Source organism: Haemaphysalis longicornis, unplaced genomic scaffold (genome assembly GCF_048455015.1).
Source record: "Haemaphysalis longicornis isolate Haplotype H1 unplaced genomic scaffold, Haemaphysalis longicornis Haplotype H1 scaffold_5, whole genome shotgun sequence".
NCBI classification, from domain to species: Eukaryota; Metazoa; Arthropoda; class Arachnida; order Ixodida; family Ixodidae; genus Haemaphysalis; species Haemaphysalis longicornis.
Window position 1 is genome coordinate 143814096 of NW_027526385.1, and position 27487 is coordinate 143841582.

Below are 27487 nucleotides of genomic sequence, written 5' to 3' on the forward strand. Positions count from 1 at the left end.
CTACACCGCACCTGCCGGCGGATCGCGTAAACAGCCATGACGCGGCTATGACGCTCCGGCTGTCCGGGGTTTCTTCCTTTGGCCAGCCCTCTACCGCAAACGCTTCATCCATCTGCTGCCCCGTGCGCGCGTAGAGCTTGCGCGCAGGCTTGTTCTTGACCTGTTGACCGTCTGGCTGCTTGCTAGATGGCTCCAACATCATATCAAAGGCTGCATTTCAGTTTCAAAATTGCGGATTTTTTCTGATTGCTTGCGGCGTCTACGCGCATATTTCAGCTGCTGTATGTCGTATCTTGCTTTCTTTTTCACCAGACTTTACCGAAAAAAGTGCTTTCAAGGGGTCAAAAGTTTGAGTGCAGTTGGCCTTTAACTCAATTCACAGAGTTCACAGACAGTGGCCTAATTAACAGGCAGAGTACGATCGCGTAAAGGGCAGGAAGTGAGTGGTCGGTGATTGAAGGCCGAGGCCTTCACCCTGCAGTGGACGTAAGCATAGGAGTGATGATGATGATGACCACGATGACCATTATGATGATGATGATGGTGGTGCTCCCTAAAATTAAGTCACTGCCAACAGAAAACCGGTCTCCCACGGTACAAAAAGTATTACACGGTGGTCTGTTCCCATTTAGAAGTTCACGTCTGTTCATTGATTATAACGTAAAACGTACGCAGCGGCTGCGCATCCGCCAGTTTGTGGCTGGCTTCATGACAGGTTGGCCGTTTGGTTCATTCGCCATCGCTCACTTACTCAGCTTAATAGTAGTAGATTCCGCCACAGTGTCTCCAGTGTCTTCACCTTGAAAAGAAATAAAGTGGTGTCAGGAAGCAGAGATATGAATTTGGACTTTTCAATCTGGTGGTTTACTTAAAGCATAGCATTCTTTGGCTCTTCAGACAGGTGTGACGGGCGCTTCTGCTAATCACCCCTCGTGTTGCTTCCTTAGGGTATCTTCCGGCGCTTGATGTTATCTTCCACCCAGCAACTCTGGCTAGCTTTCACCTATAGCAACACGGAGGCCAATATGCGCTTTGCGGCGGGTGAGGGGTGGCGGGAAAGCTACATAAATTTGCGCTGGCGTTCTCGGGCTGCGCAGGATGCATTGGCTGGGTCAGTGACTACCAATGGTGGCGTCTGGGTGAACCCCAGTTCCTGTGTGTATCACATTTTCGCAGCTTGGAGCTGGTGCCATTTTCTCCAGGCGGATTGCAATGTTCAATGCTTCGCCTTACGTGTCGCATTTCTCTGCGCCTTCGCAAATGGATACCCGTGATCAATAATCAGCAACCATGCCAAGCACAGTAACACTTTTAAAGTAATGTCACGCCACAGTTCCGTTCAACGTATGGGTGTCACGTTGAAAGCTTCGCGCTACGCGAATTGGTCCTTTCGCTTAGGACCCGCCATTTTTTTCTGTTGGGCCTTTCGTATCAGGCAACTTTGTATTACTCACCTGCAAGACGAACACTCCATGTATTCGACCCCACGGCTACCACTTTGGTGACAATTTTTTTAAAAGAATTTTAAATACATCAGGCAATTAGGTCGTCGCAGTCTATGAAAAAGGAACCTCAAAAGACCAAAACCTTGAAGCGTAGTTGTCGTAGTATCACTGGCAGGAGGATTGGTGGGGGCAGGGTTGGCCTCAGGCTTGACACCAATGAACACGTTGGTGACTCCCTCCCCGGCGGCGTCGTCTTCGTCTCCTGCAAGTGTGCAAAATAAAATAAGGCACTTAGTGTGACAGTCCACTTCTGAAAACCGGCCTTAGGAATGAGTTGAAGGTTGCTAGTCAGGGGAAAATACCCACAAAAAAATCGCACATTGCTTGGTTCTACGTGGCAAAAAAACAAGCCAGATTTAATTGGTTTAAAGTCTTTTATAGAGGGAGGCACCTCTGGAGCTATGCCAAACTCATCATTACCACTCTAGCGACACCTCCTGATCAGCCAACGCGAGAAGGAAATGGCGTCGAAAGAAACACTACACAGGACCGCACGATTACCTGTTACACAGGGTAAACCATCAGGCAGCGTCTAAAGCATAGCCTAGGCAGCGATCACCACGTTAAACAGTTGCAAGCATCTAACCAATCTCCTAAGCTCCCCACGCAAGCTCCAACTCGCATAACCGATTGGGCTGCCTTGCGGCAATTGCGTACTTATATTACCAGTCAACCAACAATTACACCCCTAGCGTTGTGTCACTGGAAATAGCAGAACTACGGAATTGTCGGAAGGCAGCCGAATCGGTTATATGAGTTTTGGAGCAGGCGCGGGGGGACAGGGGATTGGTTAGAATCTTGACACTTTATAATGTGGTGATCGCTGCCTAGGGTATGGTCTAAATGGTGTCATATGGTTGGCCTCTGTAATAGATAACCGTGTGGTCGGTGTGGTGTCTCTTTGGACGCTTTTTCCACCGAAACATGACGGATCACGACATAGCCCGAGATATATCTCTCCAAGTGACACGAGGGTCTTGATTAGAGACTGCATATCCTTTGGTAAACGTATCAAGAGAACGGAGAACTTTAAGTACCACAGAAATATCTATTTTTCCGCCCACTAATCTCCAACGAAGAAGCAGGAGCACTGCCTCCGGCTCCTCCAAAACAAATACCATTCCTCATCCGACCAAACTCCACTTGCTTCATCAAACAAAATACTTCCCCGCTGTCCAAAGTTTGCGCTGTTCCGGCCAACCTGTACCACATGGTACGGGAGAATGGCAAACCATGGGTTGCAAAGAATCTCCAACCGTTTCCGCAATCAGAGGGAGAAGGAGCGGTCCAAACTCCGGTCCCGATTCCATGCTCTGGCTGTAGGAAAGGGCCTTGGCAGCAGGGGTCTCCAATGTAGTGCTGTACTGAGGACCCCATACCATATTACAATGCTCGTAATAAAGTTTATTCTCTCTTTATCTTTCGCTGCACGATGTTCTCACGCACCAACGTCCCTTAGACCCACCCGTACCATGCCCCCATGTAGACTCCAGCTTACACCACATCTGGCAAGCTATTGGCAGTCTTACCGTCGTTGGAGCAAGCAAAACTTTATTTACATGTGTGTATTGGGGTAAGGTAGTTTAATCTGCATGTATTTTATGGGGCTGTAGAGTTCTGGTTTCGGAAAACTATTTACCGACGCCTGAACAGGCAAATGGCACAGCGGGTTTTAATGAGTGGCTTAACCATGGCGTTGCTATGCGCAATGCTAAGCCATACAGAACCTTGATTTTGTGAAGTCTTCGCCTGGTGTTCTTGGCCTTGCGTTCTACGTTTTGGTAAAAGTAGTGTTTTTAACATTACGCGATTTGATCAGCAGCTAGTTTTCACGAAGGGAATAAATGGAGGTGGCGCGTGTGTACAGGCCAGCGTTGATAGTGAATTTGTACACGTCGCGCGGTGGTGTGGACGCCGTGGACCTCGCACGCAGTCCATACGCGGGAATATTTAGGTATATTGGTTTCATAATACGCTGTTAGAGAGAACTGTTCCTTTAGCTAAATGAGTCCCGACTCTTCAACAGGTAGGGTAGGTCAAACAAACACCCTAGTAACGCATTTGCACATTGTGTTCTGAATAATGCTGCTGTTCATATTTGCGCAGCTAGCTAATTTACTTATTTGATTTGGGGATTTCTGACATGTAGGTGATTGAATAAAGACTGCCGGGTACATCACGTGGCTGGAATAGTGATCTTCTGTTCATTATTGAAAGTTTTTTTATTATGCTTATATCTTTGCCTTCAAATGATTGCCGAATCGCGATACGTAGTACTCTTCTCTAACTTCCGTCCGGTTTTTATTTTGCATGAAAAAAATAATCCACAATCCCACTGTAGTGATTTTAAATTTGAGTGATTTTGACTCTCTGCCACACGTACCTTCCTGTAGGAATTGTGTAGAGGCGACAGCTGTTAGCAGAATTGCCAAGACGACGAACACGCACGTGCAGAGGATCAAGGCCCACCACGCGGAAGGAAGGTCGCTTCCCCTGCGGGACAGAAACGAAAAATCCTCGAAACCTCTGCTGCGCATTGCAACGTTGAATTGTACTGGGAAAATAAAACGTAGTAATCCTGCCGCACTTTACTCTGTTCACTCAGCGTTGCGGTAACTGCGCTTGGTGGCACGCACCAACAGGAGAAATCAGTTGTGACGCACGCAGGCTGCGTCGTGGCCACGCGAAAACATACAGCAGCGTGTGTGAGTTCTTTTATCAGTAACGGTATTATTGATGAAAGAAGGCGATGCTTGTTTGGTACTTGAAGTACTTTCTTGTTCTCCACACATTGTACAAATACAGGAAGCATGTTGTGCCCTGGAGGGGTGTTACGATGTATAAGGTATGGGTAGTTTGTGCGCCAAGCAGGATTTGTCGACGAGAAAGTTTAATACGAAGATAAGATGGCCACGCGTGGACAATCGCCCTTTGCGGATATGGGCGGCGCAATATCTCGCCACAAGTGAACCGGCCGTATGGCCAGCAGAATAGTGCGAAGCATAAACGTGACGGAAGAAGAAGATGGGATAGTGATGGGTGACGCAGCGCATATGAAATTCGAGTGGAATCCGATGAGAAACGGCTCTGAAGGCTGCCTGCAAGGTGCGGTAGCCGTGGTCTCTGGAGGCCGTCGTGAGGTCACCCGAAAACCCTCCCAGGAGGCAGTGGCAGCCTGGTCTAGTAGATGCTTATAGACCGTGCAATTCATCACGTGACAATACTGCGCATTGTGGTGTTCCCGTGGTAATCGACTAAAAGCCCCTGACAACAGGGAATGTCGAATGTATCCGCATCCAGTGCGCCGGACCCCGTGAGACGTTTCACCTATCTCGGGTGTGTCTTTTAACTTAACCTGGAACTGTTGCTATTTTCTCATCCTAGCCTAATTTGTGTACCTTCGGTGTGTCGTGACGTTAGGATAGCGTTTGTTATCGCATTCCGCTTGTCGCTGTAGGTTCGTACTCATTACTCTTCCCGCAGCGATAAATGTGCGTATTCGTCCGCTACATTCTTCTCGGGTGCTTTTCCTATATAGCAAGATGGATTCCGATGACTAACCACTAATACCATCTCGAGTGTCGTCCGAGACAGGACCTCCTCTCCACGATCTACAACAGGGGAAAAACTAGAATTCAGAAATACTGGCGTAGACTCGATACGCGGAGACTGAAAGGCAATGACTTCGTTAAGTTAGCCAGGTCTTTTTCTAACAAGCTTAACAACTCCTTGCTTGGATCTTGGCTTGAGAGGCTCCGAACATGAATGCGAGCGCGCAGAGCTTTCAGAAATACGAGCTGCTGAAAAGAAGGCACACTTGGCAGCTTTGCGGAAGAAACATGCCGAATTGACGGAAGAATTTTAAATTTATATGTGAATTTGTGAATGTGAAGAGTCCACGAGTGTTTCAGTGTTAAAGATAGCGAGGATCCGCATAACATTAGTACGGGCGAAAAAGCAGTTGGAGACTGTCACTCTACTCCCGAGCCGACTGATGAGAGTAGGCCGTGGCTCCAAAGGAATAAGTTACTGTCAGATGCAGCTGGACCACTTTTTAAAATTAAGTCGGGTTAGGGCGACACAGTCATGCTTACCTTAAAGGTGGAGCGTGGTGAGGTCCTAAGTACCTACTCCACAGGTGACGACACAACATGTGTCACGTATGCACCTCTCTATAATGAAGCCCCCGAAGTTGTCACGAAGCGTTGGCTTCTGCACATGGTTCAACCGTTCCGCAGCAACAAGTGGACCATGCGTGTGTTAGTGCTAGCGTCATTCCTGACCACCACAAAAGTAAAGCCACATACTCTGCAACTGGCGAATATGTTTTGTGTCTGGCTGCTAGCAGAGGGGCTGCAATGTAAAGCACCGGCTCAAGCTGCAGACACAGCTGTACACACGAATCCTACAACTTTCATGATTATACGAGCAAAATGGTTATTCTCAAGAGTTTTAATTGTACAAAAACTTGATATTTCTGCAGGGAATCCCCATGCCATAAGCCTTACTGGAATAGAGGAAGGTTGGTTGAGCTATCGATGTTTATACACCGAAAAAAGCCAAATATTATCCGAGGACTTGTTCAAAGAATAAGATACTTGAGGAAACAGCCTTGCCAGCGTGAGCGTGTGAGGTTGTTGCATAACTGGCAACCGGCAGAACATGTTCCACATGTGAGCTCGTCAGAGGAGGAGGCGAGTGTTAACAATGTTGCCAAGGCTGTTCTCATACAATGACTGAGAAGCTAGGCGAAACCCGAGAGTAATAAGGAGCAGTGCTGCCTGCGGTAGCCAGCAATTCACATAATGTCGACTGATACCCGTTAATCGAAAGTTCGAAAGATTCAAGTAAATGCAGATCCAACCTCCGCATTGGCCTATGCATGGCCTTGGGCAAGCCGAAATGGCACAAAGTTGAGTGATCACATCTCTCTGGTCCCGCCTTTCAACCGGATTGGTTGCCTTTGATTAGTTATAAATATCGAAAGCAACTGTGTTCGTACTGGACGCTTTTGCCGCAATTTAACTCAGCGCTTCGTCTAATCCACATTGTGAACTAACCGAAATGAGGTCTTCATTAGTAGGACTGTACCTGAAGGACATTGTCTTCCGAGAATTTCCTAGAAGTCTTTGTGACAGTTAGTTCGTGTGAGCCTATGAATTACTTCATTACGTGATTGTTTGGAACGTTTATTGTGTATCACCAACAACATTTAATTGGGGATCATTGTGATGAGATAGGAGGCAACGGTGGTGTTTGCGTCAGACACGCTTCTTTGAAGAGAAAGTTCAATACGAAGATAACATAGCCGAACGTGGACAATCGCCTTTTGTGCATATGTGCCACGCAAAATCTGTTCACAAGTGAACCGGCCATGGAGCAACCGGAAGAAAAGCCCGCAGAAAAGCCCGAAGCATAAAAGTGGCGGAATAAGAAATGGAATCGTGACGCGTGACGACGCGGGGGTTGAATCGAAAGAGCCAGGCCCCTGTGGGCAACCTGCAAAGCGCTGTAGACGTAGCTTCTCGAGGCCGTCCTGAGCAGGCCCGGAATCCGAGCTAGGCTGCCGTGGCAGCCTTGTCTGCTAATTGCCCTTCTAGCGTGCATTAGATTGCCCGCCCCGACATCGGAACACGGTGTTCCCGTGCCGATCGACTAACCGTCTCCGACAGCCAGGATTGTCCTACGTATGCGCATCGAGTGCGTCGTACCAAGTCAGAAGTTTCGTTTATCACGTGTGTGTCTTTATTTCTGGACTGTGAACTGTTGCTATTTTTCTTACCCTAGACTAACATGTGGATCTTTGGAGTCCTGTGTCTTAAATATAGAGTTAATTGTATCATTTTGCCTGTCGCTGTAACGTGCAACTGAGTAACACGTGCCGCATCGATGCATGTTCGTCTCCGTCTTCTATGTACCTCTCAAGTGCCTGTCTCATATTTGCAACGCTAATTCCGACGCCTAGCCACCAATACCATCACAAGGGGTCAAATGAATTCCCACAAAAAATCCCGTATAGCGCATTGATAACAAAACAGGAACTGCAAATGTTCTGTGGAACAATTTTTGAAACATCCCTACTGCGATAGATGTCACCACTGTGACATTTAGGTGGAGCTGAATGACACAGCGAACGAGGGTTAATAAAAGAAGTCTGACAACGTGGCGATGAAAAAACTGAAATTGTAATTTTACTTTGTGCTTGTACCATCAAATAGGCGTGCATTACACGCTCCATTTTTCGTTTGTCCCCTAAAGGGGTCACAAAAGTTAGGACAAGCCGCAACAGCCGCAACAAGCCGCAACAAATACAATCTAGAGTGCCTAGTTCATGGCTTAGAATTAAGTATTATTACTTGATCTACAACCGCTGTATTCGGTTTGTAGTCTTACGCGGCGTTAAAATTTTAAAAAAGTCCGCGAAAAACTTTCGCCTCCTTGAAAAAAAAATATTCAGAGCGGAAAGAATTAGGGCCAGCGTCCACATTCTACTGAACATGAGCTAAAACAATGTCTGGTATTTTCCACGCTTTTTTTGCGGATCATCTACAACTTACAAACAAGGTCTTAAGAAAAGGCCAACCCCGGTAACATACACGCCATACTTTTCAATTCGGTTATTTTCTAACAATCTCTTTCCACGCACACTGCCAACCAAAACTGGACTATGGTCCGAAGTAAAACCATAGAAATAGAAGGCACTGGGAGGGTAAAATACATTATAAAAAAACAATGTGCTTAGTTTTAGAAGAGGCATTAAAACATCATATCACAATAAAAACCTACCGACAGGCTACAAAACAAATTCTGTCTTTGAAGGGGAAATTTATAAGGTGCTACCTGCAGATCGAGGAGAATCACAGAAAATAGCGAAGGACCACAACTGAAGCATTACTTTTTTAATAGAAATAAAAATATTCTTAAAATATATCCTTGCTGTGTGTACAGTTGTCAAGGAAGCCTGCTTTCTCTCTTATGCAAAAACTGCGAGTGTTAATCTAAGTAAACAAACACGAAGACAGAACAGGCAAACTCCCAACAATGTTTACAAGAATTCAGAGCACTCCCTCTTACCGTCCTTGGAAGGAACGCCGCTAATGAAGGGAACTGCCGGTAAATAAAATAAAAGGAGAGTCGAGGGCCGAGACGTCCCGGTGGTACGATGGTGTTTCTATTAGCAAGAAGGTGGAATGAGAGGAAGACGAAGTGGCTGCAGCGATATCTGCTCCTGCGGGGTGACCACTGCCGATAAGATCATCATTACCAGTGCTGCGAGGATTGTCATTAAATTTTCTATACCATCTTTGTTAGCGCGTCTTCGCGTTTCACGAAGCCGCTTTGAGCCCTAACCACACACGACTGTTCATTCTCTGATGCCGCCCCTACTCCAAGGAGGCACATACCGAGTTGGAACTACTTGCATGCCCACCCTGCGAGACTGAGCAGCAGAACTTTGTCGGACACAACGCCCTAGTTGTCCTTTCATTGTTGCTGTGGAACTCACCCTTGTAGTGACCTCCCTGCTTTCCGCCTCTCACTACCGTGACACTACGTTCACCGAGTCCCTTCACCCATTCATTAACACTTCTCACCAGAAGACTTCAAAGGTGACGCTCAGGCTGCGAAAAAGGAAACGCAGCTGACGGAATTCCGCACGCCGCGAGTGCCTCTATGGGCAGCACTTGGCTAGATCATCTACGTGACATATGGTCTCTTAAGAAACCGCCGAAAGAAGTGAAGCATTCCAGACGGTGGTGTTTGGCATTTCTCGTACACTACGTCAGTCCGGCGACCCAGTTTTGACTGTGCAGAACATAGGAAAGCAAGACTGCAAGTTCGATGATGATTTGATTGATTGTGGGGTTTAACGCGCCGACGCAACGCAGGCGATGAGGCGCGCCGTAGTGGAGGGCTCCGGATTAATTTTGACCACCTGGGGATCTTTATCGTGCGCCGAAATCTCGTACACACGGGCGTTTTTCCTTTTCGCCTCCATCAGAAAAGAAGTTCGATGAACAAGTTGCCGGGGGTCTGAATTAAATAAGTGAGGCACTTGAAATTGCCACGCTCAGAAAATGAACTTTTATTTATCCTACATTGCTGTGATAGCGGTAGTTTGCGTTGCCTCGTAAAATTGCATGCATTATTTTCACGTGCAGTATAAAGTACGCGTGCTATAGATTTTCACAAGTTTGTCTTTGTTCGTGTACAATCTAAGGCGTTTCAAACAAGGGGGATAATGCCACGCCCGCAATCACTTAACCATGCTCAATGTCTGGAAACCTGAACAGTTTAGTGCGTTTGGACAGGAGGACGTAAAACGCTGATAAGAAATCTCTGCAAAGAAGTAGGCTCAAGCAGCACTTGTTAATAACATAAAAAAGAAAATCAAACCTGAAATTCAAACTTCTCTCTTTCGAGCTAACTATCCGATGAAACGCTCTATGGCAGGGTAGGGCAACCTGCTGCCCGCGGGGTTCTATTATGCGGCTCCCAGACGGAGCTCATAACCCCCTTCACCTTGTCAATTCTTATCTGAAGACCGTCATGGTAGTAATGACCTGGAATGGGGTTAGATCCTAACAAAAGAGATTCCTTCCAAAAGTGTGATCAAACTTCAAATTTCAACCACAAAAAAAAAGGTTTACGCGAACCCACCCCGCGATTAGCCGTCTGGCTCCGACAGGGTCGGTTTTATGAATATCGCCTCAGAACGTTGCAAACGCCAAAGGAATACAATGCAGAAATATTGTCTTTTTTCCACAAGAAATACAATAAAGCCTCAAGGTTGTTTGATATTCTTGCAAAAAAAAGTATGCGGGAAAATTACAGCCACGTGTCTGCAAATCTAAGCTATTATGGTTTACACCGAAAGTGAGAGTGCAAACAAAATGTTTCCTTTTTGAGAATTTTGCAGCGTGTAAAACACCGCAGCGGTGCTTTTGAGTAGAAAGAGTGGTCGTACACGAGTGATGATATGGTTATAGTGGCAGGTTTAATCCCGAAGACACCCTTTATTCACCCCCGAAATTTTCCAGGAAAGGTGCTCAAGTTAAGATTTTATCTGGTGGAAAGAATTCAAGGGAACACCAGTTGTACTTTTTAAACGAAGTAAGCAACGTATTTAGGCAGAAATCTTTTTCGTACACTTTCTGCAGTGCAAAGTATGTAAATGGCCATCAGAAACTCTGCTTGCCTTTGCTATAGAAATGCCTTAGGCCACCGTGCGTACACTTTTCTGTGTGCGTGTACGTCTACAGGGCAGCTAACTATTCTCGTGTTCATTGATTACACTATAGCTATGTTAAGTGACGAAGCCCACGTCTCACACGACCTATGCAATGGAGATAAACAACAGAACAAGGATTCTTACCCTTGTCCGTCTGGAAACAAAGAACATAGGCCGTGTGTTCACTGTTACAAACTTTCACTTTCTCGCCCCAAAAAACACTCAATACTTTTATATAGTTTTACATCCTGATGGTGCTTCAGCTCTGAGGAAAACTCCGCAGCTCTATTTTAAATAAAAATTTTTTCCGAGACACTCACTTCGTTCGAGTCTATTTACCATATGCGCTAGAAAGCAGAAGACTTAAAATACAGTAGAAATATTGTTTGCCAAGTATGTACAAGCATGCACTCAACGAATCAACAAGAAAAGTAAACGCCTGTTTTCACTGTGTAAACTAATAGAAACACGTGTTGTGTTTGAAAGATCGTTCGTACGGTTACTTTCATACGTATTCCAAAGAATTCGAATTGAAGCAACATCCTCATGCTCTTTATTGAAAACAGCCAAAGACACCATTTGAATTTGGTTGATCGAAAAGAGTACTTCGTAAATAACAAGGACGCCGACTTTACTTCAGCTGCTATTGCTTTAGGTAATAAGAAAAGTTGATGAAGCTGCGTGGAATAAGAAGCCATTTTCTGTTCCCGATTTTATGGAGTAAAGATGAGTGGTCTGTAAGCTTCCTGCCCGCCTACAAAATAGTTCACCGAGGAACCCCACCGTGGTTGCACCTCTAGTAGAAGATTGGCACGAACCATGTATTGGGTTTGTTTGTTCATGTTTTGTTTTTACCGCATGGCTGCACCTGACTTTGTTATCTGTTTTCCAAGTGAAGCAGTTGTTCCATTCTTTACGCCACACGGGTCATCTCTTTTGATAAGAAGAGGGTTTCGGCCTAACGTCACTATCCTCGAATAAGAAACAAATGAAGATATAAAAAAAGAAACAAAGGTGGTAAAGTGCTGCAATTAGAAACGCTAGACTACATTCTTTTAAATTCATGCAAACAATTTAATTGAAAGGCATTTTTACGTGACATAGTGGCCAACAATACCAGGCAACGATTGCTTGGCGGCAACTCTGCAACGTGCACACTACGACCAACGGGACGCACGCCATCCCTACAAGTTAGACTGCCATCCTCGCAGCGACTGCGTCTCGATGGTTGACGTAACGCATCAGAGATGAAAAATTGAATGCCACTTCTGCATTGGGATTTTTGTGAAAAACCCCGAAACAACAAGCCCGATGTTGCACACTTCTGATGTCTTACGCGAATATACAAAAAAGTTTATTAGGCAATATGTTACTGTTGTATTACGCATCTTGCAACACCATCAATCATGGCTGTGTAATACTGTGCTGTGTGAACTGTCCGAATATTTTCCTAGTAATATTATAAGAGTAACGAATAGTAACCTGCTCCAAAATCCTCACCAGGCGCTCCTAGTAACAAATGTGAGGGCCATTGCATTTCTCGACTGTCCCTTTTGGAGCTCGAGCTACACTTGCGCTTAAATTAGGAGCGCCGAACTAAATGGGCCCTAACTGGATCCTGATTTCAAGCGCAGTGTCGCTACATAAGCGATATATTCTTTCCTTGTTTACAGGTGTAGTCTTGCACCATTCAACGCCGCGTTGACGTAAATTTTGCTTATGACACAGGCTGTCCTGCGCAGCTGGTGCCGAAGACCACGGCGCTTCTATTGGTGGGTTCCATCAAATGCTGCAGCCAATCAGTGTCTCCGACTCTGGGGGAAGCCGCAGATGGCTTCGGCCGCGCGGGTGGCATCTCCGGCACGGCCTATCTTCATAGGGACAAACGTAGATGGTCGCCATCTGTCACACGAGCTTAGCTGAGTTAGTTGATATAGCGCGTCGTTAACAAGATATGAGTAGCGCTCACAAGGACCTAGAGTCTTCTGCACGCAGAAACGCTGCACGTGGCCGCGGCAACCACCTGCCTTCCCGGTGGACATGGTCTGCGTACGAATCGGCACGCACCGCAGCAGCTAAAACTCGTCGCCGCCCACCAGATCGAGACTCTTGCTGGAAATCCGATTAGAAATTCGGGAAAGGGTTTGGTGGTGCGGTGAAAACTTTTGCTGGAGATCGTCGTCGGCGCGGCTTCATAAAGCGGCGACCGAATAACTGCGGCGATGCTAAGTCTTTTTTGCGAAAACTGACATGTCATCACTAGCATGGCAGACGCGAAAAGCAGTGCCACACCGCCAGAAGTAGCTGGAGCATACGCGCCAGCTTTTGATTGTGGGGTTTAACGCACCGACGCAACGCAGGCGATGAGGCGCGCCGTAGTGGAGGGCTCCGGATTAATTTTGACCACCTGGGGATCTTTATCGTGCGCCGAAATCTCGTACACACGGGCGTTTTTGCTTTTCGCCTCCATCAGAAAAGCGGCCGCCGAGGCCGGGAATCGAACCCGCGACCTCGTGCTCAGCAGCGCAACGCCTTAGCCACTGAGCCACCGCGGCGGGTACGCGCCAGCTTTTAAGAATAAAAAGCCGGACGAACCACTCAGCGGAGCCAATGGCTGCGCGTACCTCGGAGCACAAGAGCCCTGACAAGTGCCTCTAGGTTGTTTTGCTCGAGCTTATCAGCTCGTAGCATCCACAGCGCCCTAAGGTGTGAAGAAAGGGTGATATCTCCAAGCCTTATAACCTTCGCCATCCTATTTAGGGCCCCTCCAAACGTGATTATGAATTGTATTCATTTCGCTAATGTGCTCCTTACGTTGACTTATGCAGTACTTGTTCTCATGGTATTCACAGGGGGCCACGTTGCGGCATGAAAATTCAATCCGTCACTTTCCCTCGCAGCTGAAAGAATCTGCTTTCTAGAAAGCTTTATTTGGAATACTAGTGCGCGCATGACACAGAAATCGAATGTGGCGGCGCTGACCCGTATGCAAAAACAAGAGATACGAAACTTCGGACGCATAAACCGTTCAAGATAGCGGCGTTTATGATATAGATTCATTATTAAAAAAAAACAGCCCACGTTTTACTTGCTTTTTTTTTCGCATAAACTCACCCGAGTCTCCTGAGGAATAGTTTCCTGCAAATGAAGAAACGAAGGAGGCAATGAGTTCCCAATAGTACATCTGGTTGCCCTTGATGGACCATGGGAAGGTTTTATGGAAGTTTAAATTACCGCGGTGTCCACTGCCCTAACAAAACCATTGAATTTACAGGAAGAGCAAACTAACACGGGGACAAGAGAAACAACAACAACATAAACAAAACAAACTCTTTGTTTTGTCTATTATTTTATTTGTTTTGGTGTGACCGTGTTCGACTGCGCTTCCCGCTAATGCAATGTATTAGCAGCTCGCCCAAGCTTCCGCTCTTGCAAAGCCATTGCCCTTGTCGCCAACATGTTTATTATCAGAAAAAATGTTCATTACCTTTATTATAAGGAAAAAAATGGTTTGCGGGTCCTGGTTGTCTTCAACAAGAGTGCTAACAAACAAGGGCGATTCAGGGAATATAGCATGACGTTTCAAACCCATATAAGCTGTGTCAATGTCCATACGCATTGCTTCAAGGCGTCACAGCTGTAAAGCGCTAATGACACCGCTGAAGTAATCTTTATGTTGAATGTCGGGACGGAAGGTATGTTGAACTAAGCACTTTGCGAATCTGTCCCGCAGTGTAAAGTTGTTTGCGTGGTGATCACGAGCAACTACTTTATCTTCAGTGCGAGATGCAACCCTTTTCAAATGATTAGACTTGAATCAATACTCAGCCTTAGTGTCGGTCAAACGTGTGCCTTTGCAAACGTAAATGATGCCACAATATTATCGGGCGTCTCGTTACACCTTGCACCCGCCGCGGTGGCTCAGTGGCTCAGGTGTTGCACTGCTTAGCACGAGGTCACGGGTTCGTTTCCCTGCCGCGGATACCACTTTTCTGATGGAGGCGAAAAGGAAAAACGTCCGCGTGTACGACATTTCGGCGCATGTAAAGATCCCGATGTGGTCAAAATTAATCCGGCACCCTCTATTACGGCGCGCCTCATCGCCTGCGTTGCGTCGGCGCGTTAAACCCTACAATCAATCAATCATTACACCTTGCATGAGACGATCCCGTTGAATTACAATGAACTGCGTGCAAACGCGCACTAGGATCTTCATCAGAATGCCTGTTCCGTTTTAATTTTGTTTTCGAAGTTGCACGGTTGCAAAAAAAAACTTTCTCCACAAGATGCTGCGATCATTCCACTGCTTCGAGAGTACTCAGCGTATACCAAAACTGTCCGAGAGAGACTGCCATAAAATGGCGAGATATCACTCAGCAGGGTGACATTCCATTTGGTATAGTTGCAGGGTGGTGTGGTTGTATATCTACTTTGTGCCATCTATAGCTCTACAGCTGCTGTTAGAACAGAAACTCTGTGCAGTTGTGGCAAGACCCATTCACTCTCTGCAGGCTGGTACTAGCACGAGCAAACATTGAAAGTACGTGAAAGCGCACATCATATAAAAACCAAAAACCTATGGCGACATCAATCCCTGCGAAATCTTTAACCCTGATTTCCTGCGGTCACTGTTTATTGAGGAAAGCAGCGTTCATCTCAAGCTTGCGCTTCCTGGTTTTGCACTGATCTACCTTGAATTCAATCATTTGCTGCGATGAAACAATGTGGCACTCCTGTACGCTGAAATGTCGGTCGTTATAATTGATCGTCTGTCTTCAAGTTTTTCCCACGCTTCAAAGACCGACATTTTTAACATACAGACTGCATGAGTTGACGGGAACGTTTATGGTTTTATGCTTAAACCGACTTTCTAGAGATTCCGTCTGTAAAGTTTCTACAATGTGGCCACCGTCGGTGCTGTTATCGCCACGGCCACAAAGAATATCAGCGCCACATTCCTGCAATGCCACTCAGTGCTCTCATTGCGTTACAATACCTCAAGGTAAACGCGGCCACAAAAGTGCTTCAAATAAATACAACCAATGCCCCTCTAGCTTTTCTTGAGATCTTCCATGCTCACACTCAATTTCCAAAGTCTAGGCTTTACAATAAACACACTGACCCTTCCCCTCTGCTTAGCAAGGGCTCCACTGTTAGTGTGCCGATTACGAAGATAACGAATTTGGCAACACTTAACGGTGGACAATCACTTGAAATACGCAGCTGCTTACACAGCTGTGTGCTTTGTAGCGAAAAAAGATCAGTGCTCAATTCTCAATACGCATGAACTACTTAAGGCTCCTGGTGCTGCTTTTATAGCGTTAATATGGCCTGTAAACGAGTGGCCCAGCAGACGCAACAAATGGGGTAGTTGGTACGAATTCATCGACGAATCCAACGACTAGGGGGGAGCTAACGCCCTCTTGTCTGTTGCTTCTTCGTCCCTTACTTTTGAGCGGTCTCTCTATCATAATAAATAATTTTGAGCCACTAGCCGTTTATTTTTAATTATTATCCTGGAACTCACCAGAGAGGTCTGTCGGAGTGGTTCCTGTAAAATTGGCAACAAAGCAGACATTAGCCTCAACGTGGCAACGCTTTACATACTTCATTGCTGACCGGCAGAGTTTAGGCAAGTTTCAATTAGCAAAGTGTTGTCACCGCCCATAATTTCTTTGACCTCATTACTTACGCACTAATTATCAAAAATATAATTACATTTATTAGACTGGCCACAACACTTCGCAACACCTCATTGGCTGCGACCAGGAAACTGACGGACAACACCCATTGAGGTTAACCTCAGAGCTTGAGGTTTCGCATTCCTTGTTGGTGTGGTCTGGTCTGTGCGCCTCGCATACAGTAATCAGAAGAGAAAGCTTGCTAAACCGACAGCTTAAATCACGCTGATTTTATAAATTCCCAATGGAATGATACGGAATTAGGGAATTGAAATTGTGTCTTCACAGTGTGGACATATTTGGCTGGTGGTTACGGAAGACAACTTGTCGTACCTTTAGGACGCCAATAGCTATTCAAGCAATGACACTTGAATGAAAGCCAGAGTTATTACGCTCCTGCTTCAGCGTGTAAAAAATGTCAGTGCTGTCTACGTGATGTTTGGTTTTATAAGCCGTCCCGTTATAGGCTCCATGCGAATATGCCATTGATATTTGTGAACCCGCATCCGAACGGACGTCACGATCTTGGTAAGAGAGTCTTTGTCTGAAGAAAAATGGCATAAACTGGTGTGACCCCGTCAACCAACCATCGTGTCAACCCACTTTGGTTATGATGGGCCGCAATTATACTTCCTACCATTCGACGGAACTTTCTCCACTGCTTACACTAGAATCCGTACATAACGAACTCAGATAGAGCGAATTGAGCTTATAGCAAAGACTAAAAATTATACTGACATTTTAATGTTAAATGTATTGTAATCACCAGCTGAACATAGGATATATGGAACTCTAAGCTCATGGAGTAGGTGAGCAAACTCCCGCTAACGCGCTTCTGCGCAGGCTGCGTCTACGCCCTGGGCCCCATGCGTTTCTGTGAAAAGCAGCAGCGGGAGCAGTCCGCACTTTTTTCCAGCTTCGATTTGCCCAACCCCTATTCGACATCTGGCTGACACGGAACCATCTGGATTTGTAAAAGAAAAAAAAAACAGCGGTTGATTATTCTCCATAGGAATCCGTAAAACACGAAAGTGAAATGTGCAGTGAAACCTGCACCTGAGCATGATTTCCCACTCGGCGGCTGTCTTGTGGGTGTACTTGGCGAGTGACGTCCTCCTGGCGGGTCACTTCGGGAAAGGTTTACTGGCGTCATTTCCGTCACGGATACGACGTCGGTGAAAGCTTGGTGTATCCCGGCATAAAACACTTTGGTGGTACAATATAAAACCCGAAAACAAACGACCCCAAGAGTAACGTACTCATTAGTACTGACGGTTGCTTCCCTGGAAGAACACCCTGTTTGCTGGGCTACACGCTTTTCAGGCCGCTTGCTTCGTTGTACGTGCGTCACTTGCGTGATGGATAGGACGCAAGTGAAATCTTCGTAAATCCCGGAATAAAACCCTTTCGTGCTAAAAAAGCCAGAAGTGTTGTGCTCCTGTCACGGCTCCAGCACTCGAGCCGTCCCTACGTTGCCAACGTTTTAGTTCAAAATCCCCCGACCTCGCTGGTAGACATCGTCTCGACCCCGGCGCACCCCGGCTTGGGGGGAAATGAGGCAGCACACAACGCAGCACGAGGACTTACTTTCCGTGCCGGTGCCAGCCTCGTTCCCTACCACGGCGCTAGGTCAGCCAGGGAAATCCTAATCACGTACCACGAGATCAATGCACATTACCGCATCACTCGCCGTCAATAACCTCCTGCCCACGCTGAGCTAACAAACGATCCGGATCGCTTATGGCGACTCCTGAAGACGCACTCCTTGGCCTGCCGAGCACTTCTGCACCGAATTCACCTATCGCTATTCCCCTCGCCAAATTGTCCACTTTGCGGGGTCCTAACCACGCTGGTCCACTCCATGTGGGCCTGTCCTCAGACCCCTTTACACCCATTGTAATGAAGAGCAGTGGGAGGGAGCACTGGCAGCTCGGACCCATAGGTCCAGATACTTCTGGTCACCCGTGCTGCCAACGTAGCTGCGGGCCTCAAACCGGCGGCCACACCGCTTCCGTAAACCGAACTAAGGGTAAATAAAGTGATTCCTCCTCCACGTTTCAGTGCACTTGCAATACAACGCTGCATAACAATATGATAATACACGGCCAAGCCCTGCCAAGACAGAGGGAGTGAAACTGGAGTCCGTCAATATGATGTCGCGGGTCGAGAATGCTATTCTTATTTATGGGGCTAAACGCAGTGTTCAAAAGGAAATCACTCCCTATTGGAATTAGGTGTACATTTCCCTGAAATAAATTCCTTTCGGAGTATATATAACAATTTATGGTGAGTAGCATGGTCTTTCTTTTGTTAACGCATTCAAAATAGACTGCTACACATTGTTTATCAGCAATTTTGTACTGAAGTTGGTTATAAGCGGGTTCGGTTGAATCAAACCACATCGTATAGCGAAGAAGTCGCTTTCAATCGAGCTGTTCGGTATAAACGATGTCGACCGACTGTAATTTAGAGACAGGACAAGTTGAGAAGAAGTGGCACCGGCCAAAATAAATTTGGTGTAGATTGTTTCTACGACACATCATACACGAAGGTATGTAAAAGCGGACAACCCGACATAAAAAACTTCTTTGAGACATCACTCGTAGCCTGTTATAGTGTTAGATCGCGCGTGGTAAATGTGTGCAATTGAAGCTAGCGTCATTACCTTGTCACTGACTCTGATGTTATCTTTATTTGCTCTGACAGCTATCTTTTGCTATGGAGCAAGCACTTCCGTAGTCGCCTTACGCGGAGATGTTATAGTAGAAACTTCCACCGCAGGTGCGATCTTTTCTTCACTCTCAATAAAGTTACATGCTTATTAGTGTGGCACTTCAGGAAATCAATTCCGAATCGCATACCGCTTGCAGTTTTTAACGGACTTGCTAAGGATGACACCAATAACACGCCTACAACGCGACACACACCGCTGGTGTAACGGCTATTGCGGCAGAGACGACCATGCCGCATTTATGAAAAGTCACTCTGCGCTATACTTCCGCCTCTCGCTACCTCAATGGTGATGCACCCCTCTCTATAAAGACGACGACTGTTGAACGAGAAGCTTTCCCATGAGGGATACCTTGGTTGTTGCCCGAGATTGAACGTTGACTCGCTAAAACTTTGCACATTGACTTATGGAGCTTTGTCTTTGACTCGCACGCAGCTTAGACTTTTGGTGAGCGTGTCTTGCACTTTCAAACTTCGCCATATTATCTCGCTCAATTAATGCTTCGCGTTCAACTACCATCGTCGATAGACGGAGGGATGCATAATTTTGCTATCTAATTTCGCAAGTCCATGCATCGCTCCCCATACTTAAATTTTTTCGAACTGTCGCAATGGCGTAATCGGATAGACGGCGGCGTCTACACGCGAGGGACCCAGGATCACTTACAGCCACGCGAAACTTTTGAAGACGATACCCTTTCTTGGGCTACTGAAATGCGAAAATTTTGGTCTAGGCATGTCCGTCTCTATGTTTGTTCGTAATGCATGAAGAGAATTTTTTAAATCAAGTAACAGTAAGGACCCGCTGTAGTTAGCTTCTGCATGGGTGGACATGACACAGAAATGCGCTACTAACATGAAATGCGCTACCAACGAAAGCAAGCAAACAGCACAGTCTCACGAAAACACAGTCCATCGCATCAAAATCGCTTTACACTGATGTCCATGGCAGAGGGTTCCCTCAATGTTGTTCACGCGTGGAGAGTGAACTTAACTAGGTTTTATCATTATGATTGCCTAAAAGAAAGCCAACGCCTCATGCTACTCTTGTTCATCTACGTGTCAATGATCCTGTATGTTGTTGATCTTTCACTACAGTACCCTTTCCTCCCAAATCCTTTGTTAGGGTACGAATATGTAAAATTTATAAAATAAATAAAACTAGCGACAGTTCCCACACGGCAGTTTACATGTGGGGCCGCACTTGGATGTCTGTAAGTCAGTCTGCGTGTTCTTCGATTCAGCTTTGCAGTCAAATTTGAAACAATTCGCCAAGAATGAGCAGCTAAGTAGGAGAAAAATACTCGCAAACCCGGCATCTTGGTGGCCCGCGCGCCTTCGGCTTACTGCCGACGAGCATTGCCTGTTCGGGGTGGGCTTGCTTGGTGCGTGTGATACGCTGCGTAGTACAGGAGTGTTTGTGACTGTGTGCTTCGGTTTTGCGGAAGCTTCAACCGTTTTAGCCTATCCTGCGATGTCGTTCAAGGTGAAAGCGTCGCCTGGTAAGCACTTTATGGAGGTTAGTTAGGGAATAACCAGAGAAAGCGAGAAAAGGTCACCGACAGCACATGTGAACCACACGGCGTGGAGAAAATGCAGTGCAGTCTGGACACATGTTTGCACTATCGCTTACCTGCGTACACTGCTTTCAGACACGGATTGACACCGTTGATAAACTGCGAAGTCTTCGTACCAACGACATCTATGGTTTCTGCTCGGCGCACTTTTTCAACAGCACGCAGATCGAGCAACATATATTTAATGCACGGCAGCTGTACGTGACAAGGGCGACAAAACAGAATCCCCTAAAAGTGAGATGCGCCTTTATCCTTTACAATATAGCAATATATTCACCTCTGTTTCCTTGTAATCAATTCAAAATAACGTACACTGCGCGGTCATTGCAGCCGGTTAGAAGTAAGCAATCACTTTTTCAAAAATCTAACTTTTAAAATACAGCGTGTTCTGGTTACTTTTTTCAGGAAAACGCATTATACTGCCAAACAATGTGCAATGTTCACCTCCTCCTTGGTACACTGCTGGTTGACGTTTGTTTGTAAAATAGCTCAACCCTGACACAGCACAAATAATTATTTCTCATCTTGACAGCGTAAAGCATTCATGGTGCCACCTGGGGGCCCACAAAGATAGGCTCCGAGCGAGGTTGAACATACGCTTTGCAGTTAGGGCAATCATGACCACAACCTTAAAATAGTAGTTTGACTGGTTGTGCAGTAGTGGTTATTTCCTTGGCAGTTCATTCATACTCGTCACTAGCCGGCATTAGTCTAGTTCGGAATTATAAGTGTACATTGCGATGCCAAAAGCATGGTCACGGTATCTTCCAAACTTCATCACAGGCGCTGATCACGAAGACCAACAAGCTGTTCTTGTTCCGCATTCGACGTCTCCGCTTCTGCAGATATGACTAGTCGGTCAGCGTAACAAGCAAGGTGACACTGCAAACACGTATTTACTCCAGGATATTGATTTTTACGTCAGTCAGCGGCATACCGGTGTTGGTTACATCTATAAACTGCAGAATGCCACTGGCCCAGCCAGCACTGCTACCGCTGCTCTGAAGAGCCCGGTTCGCCATCGCCCACGCTAGCAGCGAATCAGGACCTAAGGTCCCCTGCTTAGTCTTTCCGCATGAGGTGAAAACAAAACCGAACACAGAGACAGAAGCACTGCCACCGCTAACTTTACACCAAACCACTACACGTCATTATGTAAAGCAGAAACACTGAGAGAGGCAAGGAAAGAACGCAGCACTTCACAGCCAAGCGTGGTGGTTGCGGCGTTCGCCTCCTAAGCTACGCTGCCGTCTTGTCGGAAAAAGAAAATTGGTGGTGTTTGCTTCCAGGAAACGAAATTTCATATAGGCAGAAGCGTTCTGAACTAGTAAAGCTGCTGGCACAAGCCATACATGCTCCAATGATTTAAAGCAAAGGAAACCTCAGGCTTTTTTGAGGCAAAGTATGAGTACTTAACCGGCAGTTCCCCAGTTCTCTTCGTTAAGAGTGTAAGTTTAAATATTTTTTGCAATAACCAATAAAAATACACCGGGATAGAAAATGAAAATGGCGCAGAAAGGCTCCAGCTCGTGCGAGATAAAATCAAGCAGAAAACGCACAAAACTTGCGCTCGTGGTGTTCCAGGTAGATAAAAAAACACAAACAAGTTAAGGAAAAGTATGCGCGCTGTACCGAAAGACGGCGCGCGAGCAGTGCTAAGGCGGGAAAATTAAAATGCATTCTACAAACATCCGTTCAATTCACGTCAAGAGTAAGCAGACAATGAGGGGAAGAGGGTGAGTGATGGTAGCGGAGAGCGGAGAACCAGTCACGTGGAGGAGACGAAAGATGGCAATCATCTTTTGACGAAACTTTCACTGAAGTAAGGAGATACGCCGCCTTGTTTATTTATACATTTATCTGAAGTGCTCACCAACAGCGCAAGGGCCTTCTCGGGTGAAGGACTTGATTCATAAATATAGGCCATACAAAAGAAAACATATCCGAAAGTAAATAGATCAAAAATGAATAAAAATTAATGTGTATATATATTTAAAGAATGAGAGCGTTTTAAGAAGCGAAAATATTTGCTGAGCAACAAGATCTTGGAGGTCGCGTGAAGGGAATGTCCTAATCAACACAAACCGAGCTAAGCAAGTTGGTGGTTTTAAATCAGAAGCGCATAAAGAGACGGAGAAGTGCATGTGCGACGTCTCTACAACCTGTGCATTCAAAATGTCAACTTTTTCGAGGAACGTTTAAAAAAAAAAGAATTCATTGCAAAACAAATGTCAGTGGAAGATAGAAACGGACTGTTATAGGCATGTTGGCATCGGTTAGCTGGTGCCAGGCTCGGTGTTCTGTCAACATGAAAGCAGCCAAGCAGCCGTCTGCGTGGCACTCGCAGGTGAACAGAGCTTACAAAGCAGGGCAGTCAAACTTGGAATGAATGCAGTTAGAAAGAAAAACTAGGTCACACCCGCAACACCTAATACATAGCTCATCAAGATACAGGAGCTTGAGAAGCTCACCGTGCAGATAATGGCTCACTGGTGAGTAAAGTTAAAAGAGGTTTAGTGAGGCGCTTCTGAATCCTTTCTAGACAAAGAGATGACGTAGGGCACTTGCAAAGTCGAGCTTCGGTAAAATTAGGGTGACGTAGAGGGCTACAAAGCATAATGGGTCGGTGAATTCACTTGTGGTCCGGGAAATCACGCCAAGCGTTCAGAGAGGGGAGTTGGTCAGGTCGTTCACGTGTGAGTTCAAACGTAGTTTGACGCCCATCTTTACACCTAAATCACGTATTAGAGAAACTCGTTTTCGGGTACACCATGTCGAGCGTATGGGAAAATAAGCAAGAAAGTCTTAGGAGAACGTGTTATAACGTTATTTTAGGGTTTTGAGCTTTAAATAGTTGCCGTCGCAGCATACCGAAACTGTGTTTGTATCAAAGTTGCAGCAGAACTGAATCGTCCGGAGAAGAAACCGTGCGATGGAGCTTCATATCACCGGCATACCTAGAGAGCGAACAGTGCCTAATAAGAGGGTGGGTGTCATTAACAAAACTGTAAAAGAATAGAGGGCCCAGAGTCGAGCCTTGAGGTATCCCTGATATCATCGCAAAGACCGGGAGGTGACGCCTTCATAACAGACACAATTGAACCTGCTTTTAAATAACTGCCGAACCAATGAAAGAACTCACTGCACAGACCGTATGCGGGCAATTTGCGAAGCAGTAAGTCATAATAAAGGCATCAGAGTCCTTGCTAGAGTCGAAATAGGCTGTACCTACGTGTGGGCGAGAGAGCACTGGAGGGCTGATGTCGTTTACAAAATATGCAAGATTTGATTCGACCTTCCGGACATGATGCGGTGCTGTTTGGAGTGGAATAATGGATGCATTGCTGCTAGTAAGTAACGATGCATGACTTTCTCGTAGCCTTTGAAAAAAGAAGACAACAAGGAGATTGGCCTATAGTTTCCGGGATAGTGGCTAGTTCGGACTTGTGCAAAGGGAAGACGGCGCTTTATTTCCAGTCTGCCGGAAATTGTTTATGAACAAATGACATGCGCATGATGTGACAGAGAAAAGGTGCAAAGACAGCAAGCACAACAGCCTTTCACGATGAAGCAGAGAATGCTCTCGTAGCCCACTGAATTTTTCGAGGGGAGATTGCGAATAGCGGACACGACATCATTGTCGGTAACGTTCGGGACTTGCAATGCTCACCCTTGAGACTGGAAGCACAGTTCGCTGCCACGGTCAGAAGGCACCCAGTAGGTCGAAGAAAAATGATGTTCACATCGCCTTCTGGGTCAGACGCAAACTTGCCACCATCCTGAATAGATATGCTGATGTGCGCGGAACCTAATACACCGCCAGAACTCACAAGGGGAGTGAGTAACACATGCCTCAGTGTAGTGGGTGAACGTCTTTTTGTCCCGGGAAAGAAGTTTTTTCGATAAGCACCGCCATTCTTTGAAGCTTGCGAGAGAATATGCGTCATTCTGAGCCTTCAACAACTGCTTGAAATGGCGTTTTTTTTTCAGAGCCCGCCAGGCAGCTTATGACGGAAAAAAGGGGAACTTAGTGGAGCGATTTTCTGCTTTTGGGTGTGCTGGTACATAGGATTTTGCACAATTATGGTTATATCATGGGCGGCCACGTCAACATAGGGCCCATTGTAAATAGAAGACCAGTCAGCCTTGGCGATAGATCGATAGAGTGGTAAAGACACATGCAATCACCGCGAGCGAAGCCTTGTCTACGAGTGGTGCCGCTCCTGCCACGCACCATGGATACGTGAGCAGTGACTGCAAAAGCAGGATGCCACGCATCAATGGTCGCAACAGGATCGGACAACTGATCAACATCGACTCAGCTGCAGTTTGTAAATACCGCGTCTAGAACATTTCCGGCAGTGTTTAGATGCAAGACAGGGCACTGAATGCCGTTGAAAGAAAGAAAATTAAACAAGTGAGCTGCTTTGGACCTTCCACACATTTTATGCGGGGTCGCATCAAAAGAGCCAGTCATATTAAAGTCGCAAAGAGAAGCATTTTGTCCTTTTTCGGTTTCAACTTCCCAGATATAATCTGTAGAGCTGAAGCAAACACAATATTCAAGAGCTGGATGTCAGTAGTACACGCCAAAAACATTTTTCGCACCTTCGACTTTCACCTGAACCCATAGGCATTCACTATAGAGCTCAGGATCAGACCGTCTGACAGCACAGAAATGTTTATCAAAGCAATGAGGACTCTGCTGCCATACTTTAGCACTGCCGCAGCATAATTTCTGTCATTACGAAAAACTGCGTATTCATCCGCAAAGTAGTCGGCAGAAACAATGGTAAGACAACCATGCCTCCGTGATGCAATACACATCGTAATTATTCAAGACGACGTTGCCAAATTATCACGATGCGTACTGCAGCACGGAGACAGGGTTGTCTTACCACATTGTTTCTGTTGAGAACTTTACGGATGAATGCGCAGTTTTTCAGAATGACCGAAGTTATGTTGCGACACGGCCAGAGCTACAATGGCCGTATTCTCGCCGTTTCGCTGGGACCGGTAGCCGCACCTCGGTTCCCTAGTTGTAAGCAATTCCTCGAGAACCTGCGGCAGCTAGCGAACCTTGCGATTCCCTATCCGCCGCAGCTGCGAGCACAGCTTGCCGTGCCCCAAAAATAAAGAATAAAAAAATAAAAAGTAAATTAGCAAGGTAACAAGAATTATAAAAATAGAAAAATAACAATAAAATTAAATAGACAAATGCGTATATAGAGAAGGGGCGGCTCCGTGAAATTGGTCATCAGCTCTGTCATCAGAACGGAAAGAAGAGGAGAGAGCGAGCCTAGGAGACGGAGGAAGAACAAGCCGCACGTCTCGAGAAGCATTGTAACCGTACAGAAAACCAAGCTAAACAATTACATTACCCGTACCTCTCGTACGCACACCCAGGCATAACTGAATAAAGCCACAGCCAAATTGTTTCAGTTCACCCACGATCATCATCATCGTAAGAGAAGGTTAGCTTTTCTGCAGTTGCAGTTGAATTTTGTCACAACTTGAGCCATAAGTTAGACATATAAAGCTGCCCTTTAAATGCAGTTTGAAAAACGAATGCTCTCCCTAGGGCTTCCTCGCATGCCAGATCCATGATCGCATGCAATTCCTAGATGCTGCGTTACGATACGCGTAATTGGAAGCACGAATTGGAAAGCAGGAGCAGCTGTACATCTTTAAAAAAAATGACGCTGGTTCCACGCTTGCGTGCCGTGCAGCAGCCTAAGACATGACAAGGTTTGTATAAGCGTACACTACTCAAGAGGCTCCACATGGGGCTTTATGACTGGATTAGCATTAATAAAATAAAGGCCGTTCAATTTTTGTGTACCTGCTTTCCCATGCCGAGTTGCGTTCCCTAGTATTTTCAGCTTCGGCAAGTGATTTATGAATACTACATGCGACCCTTACTATGACAACATATTTTGTTTCCACAGTATATCTTTTTATGCCCTGCAACCAATGCATGCGATGTAAAAAGTACTGCTTTGCTAAGGGAGATGACCTTTCCAGTGAAATGTTTCTTTTAAAACTTGATACTTACCATAGCTGTAATCAATTGTATAGTCCGGAGCTGAAAAATAACGACATTGGAACTTGGTTTACAACATGTTTACAAGTGTATACTCTCTGGCCAAGGGAGTCAAGACGTGGTTATCATTGGTTATCGCATTTCTCTATCCAGTTATCGTTATAACCAACACTTGAGTGTTAACAGGCGGATTTTAAGCTTAGTATCGATCACATCCTTCTCCGCTTGACAAGCGCTTGAATGACAATCGGTATTGGTCTATGTATTTGGACCATCCGCTCCGGACCAGTTACTTTATTCCCCAACAGGCGCCAATTGAGGAAAAGACAAACGTAACGGAAAGCTCCCTCAACAGACGTGCCAGCCTCCAACGGATGTTCTTGCTCTCGGTATGAAACGCACTGAAACCAACGCAATGGTCTCACCATCAATCCTTAAAAGGTTCAACTTGCGACAAGCAAGGTTCTTTTGCTCGGCGTTGAGTAGACAGGAGAGCTTCGTCGTAACGATGCCAAACTAAAGGCAATCAGAGGCTATCCGTGCCAGCGTGGCGTTTAGCGATTTCAGCGCTTCTTGGTCATGATAGCCTTTTACCGCAGCTTCATCCCTCATTGTGTAGAGCTGCGACGCCTGCTGAACCACCTTCTACGGAAACGCATGAAATAGCACTTTGGAGGAGGCTGAACAGCAAGCTTTTGAAGCAATGTCTCCCGCAATCGCAA

At 46.1% G+C, this 27487-nt stretch overlaps 1 protein-coding gene across 2 annotated transcripts in view; it reads right to left on the reverse strand.

Moving 5' to 3' along the window:
- The window catches only part of LOC144139425 (uncharacterized), a 51776-nt gene extending 47588 nt beyond the window's left edge, over positions 1-4188 (reverse strand). For both annotated transcript variants that reach the window (XM_077671758.1, XM_077671759.1), the window contains exons 1-3: positions 3889-4188; positions 1588-1707; positions 752-799 (exon numbers count right to left, since the gene is read on the reverse strand). In XM_077671758.1, coding sequence (XP_077527884.1) covers positions 752-799; positions 1588-1707; positions 3889-4042 — 322 coding nt within the window. In that variant the 5' untranslated portion in view covers positions 4043-4188. The remainder of the gene's footprint in view (positions 1-751; positions 800-1587; positions 1708-3888) is intronic.
- Between the last annotated feature and the right edge of the window lie 23299 nt (positions 4189-27487).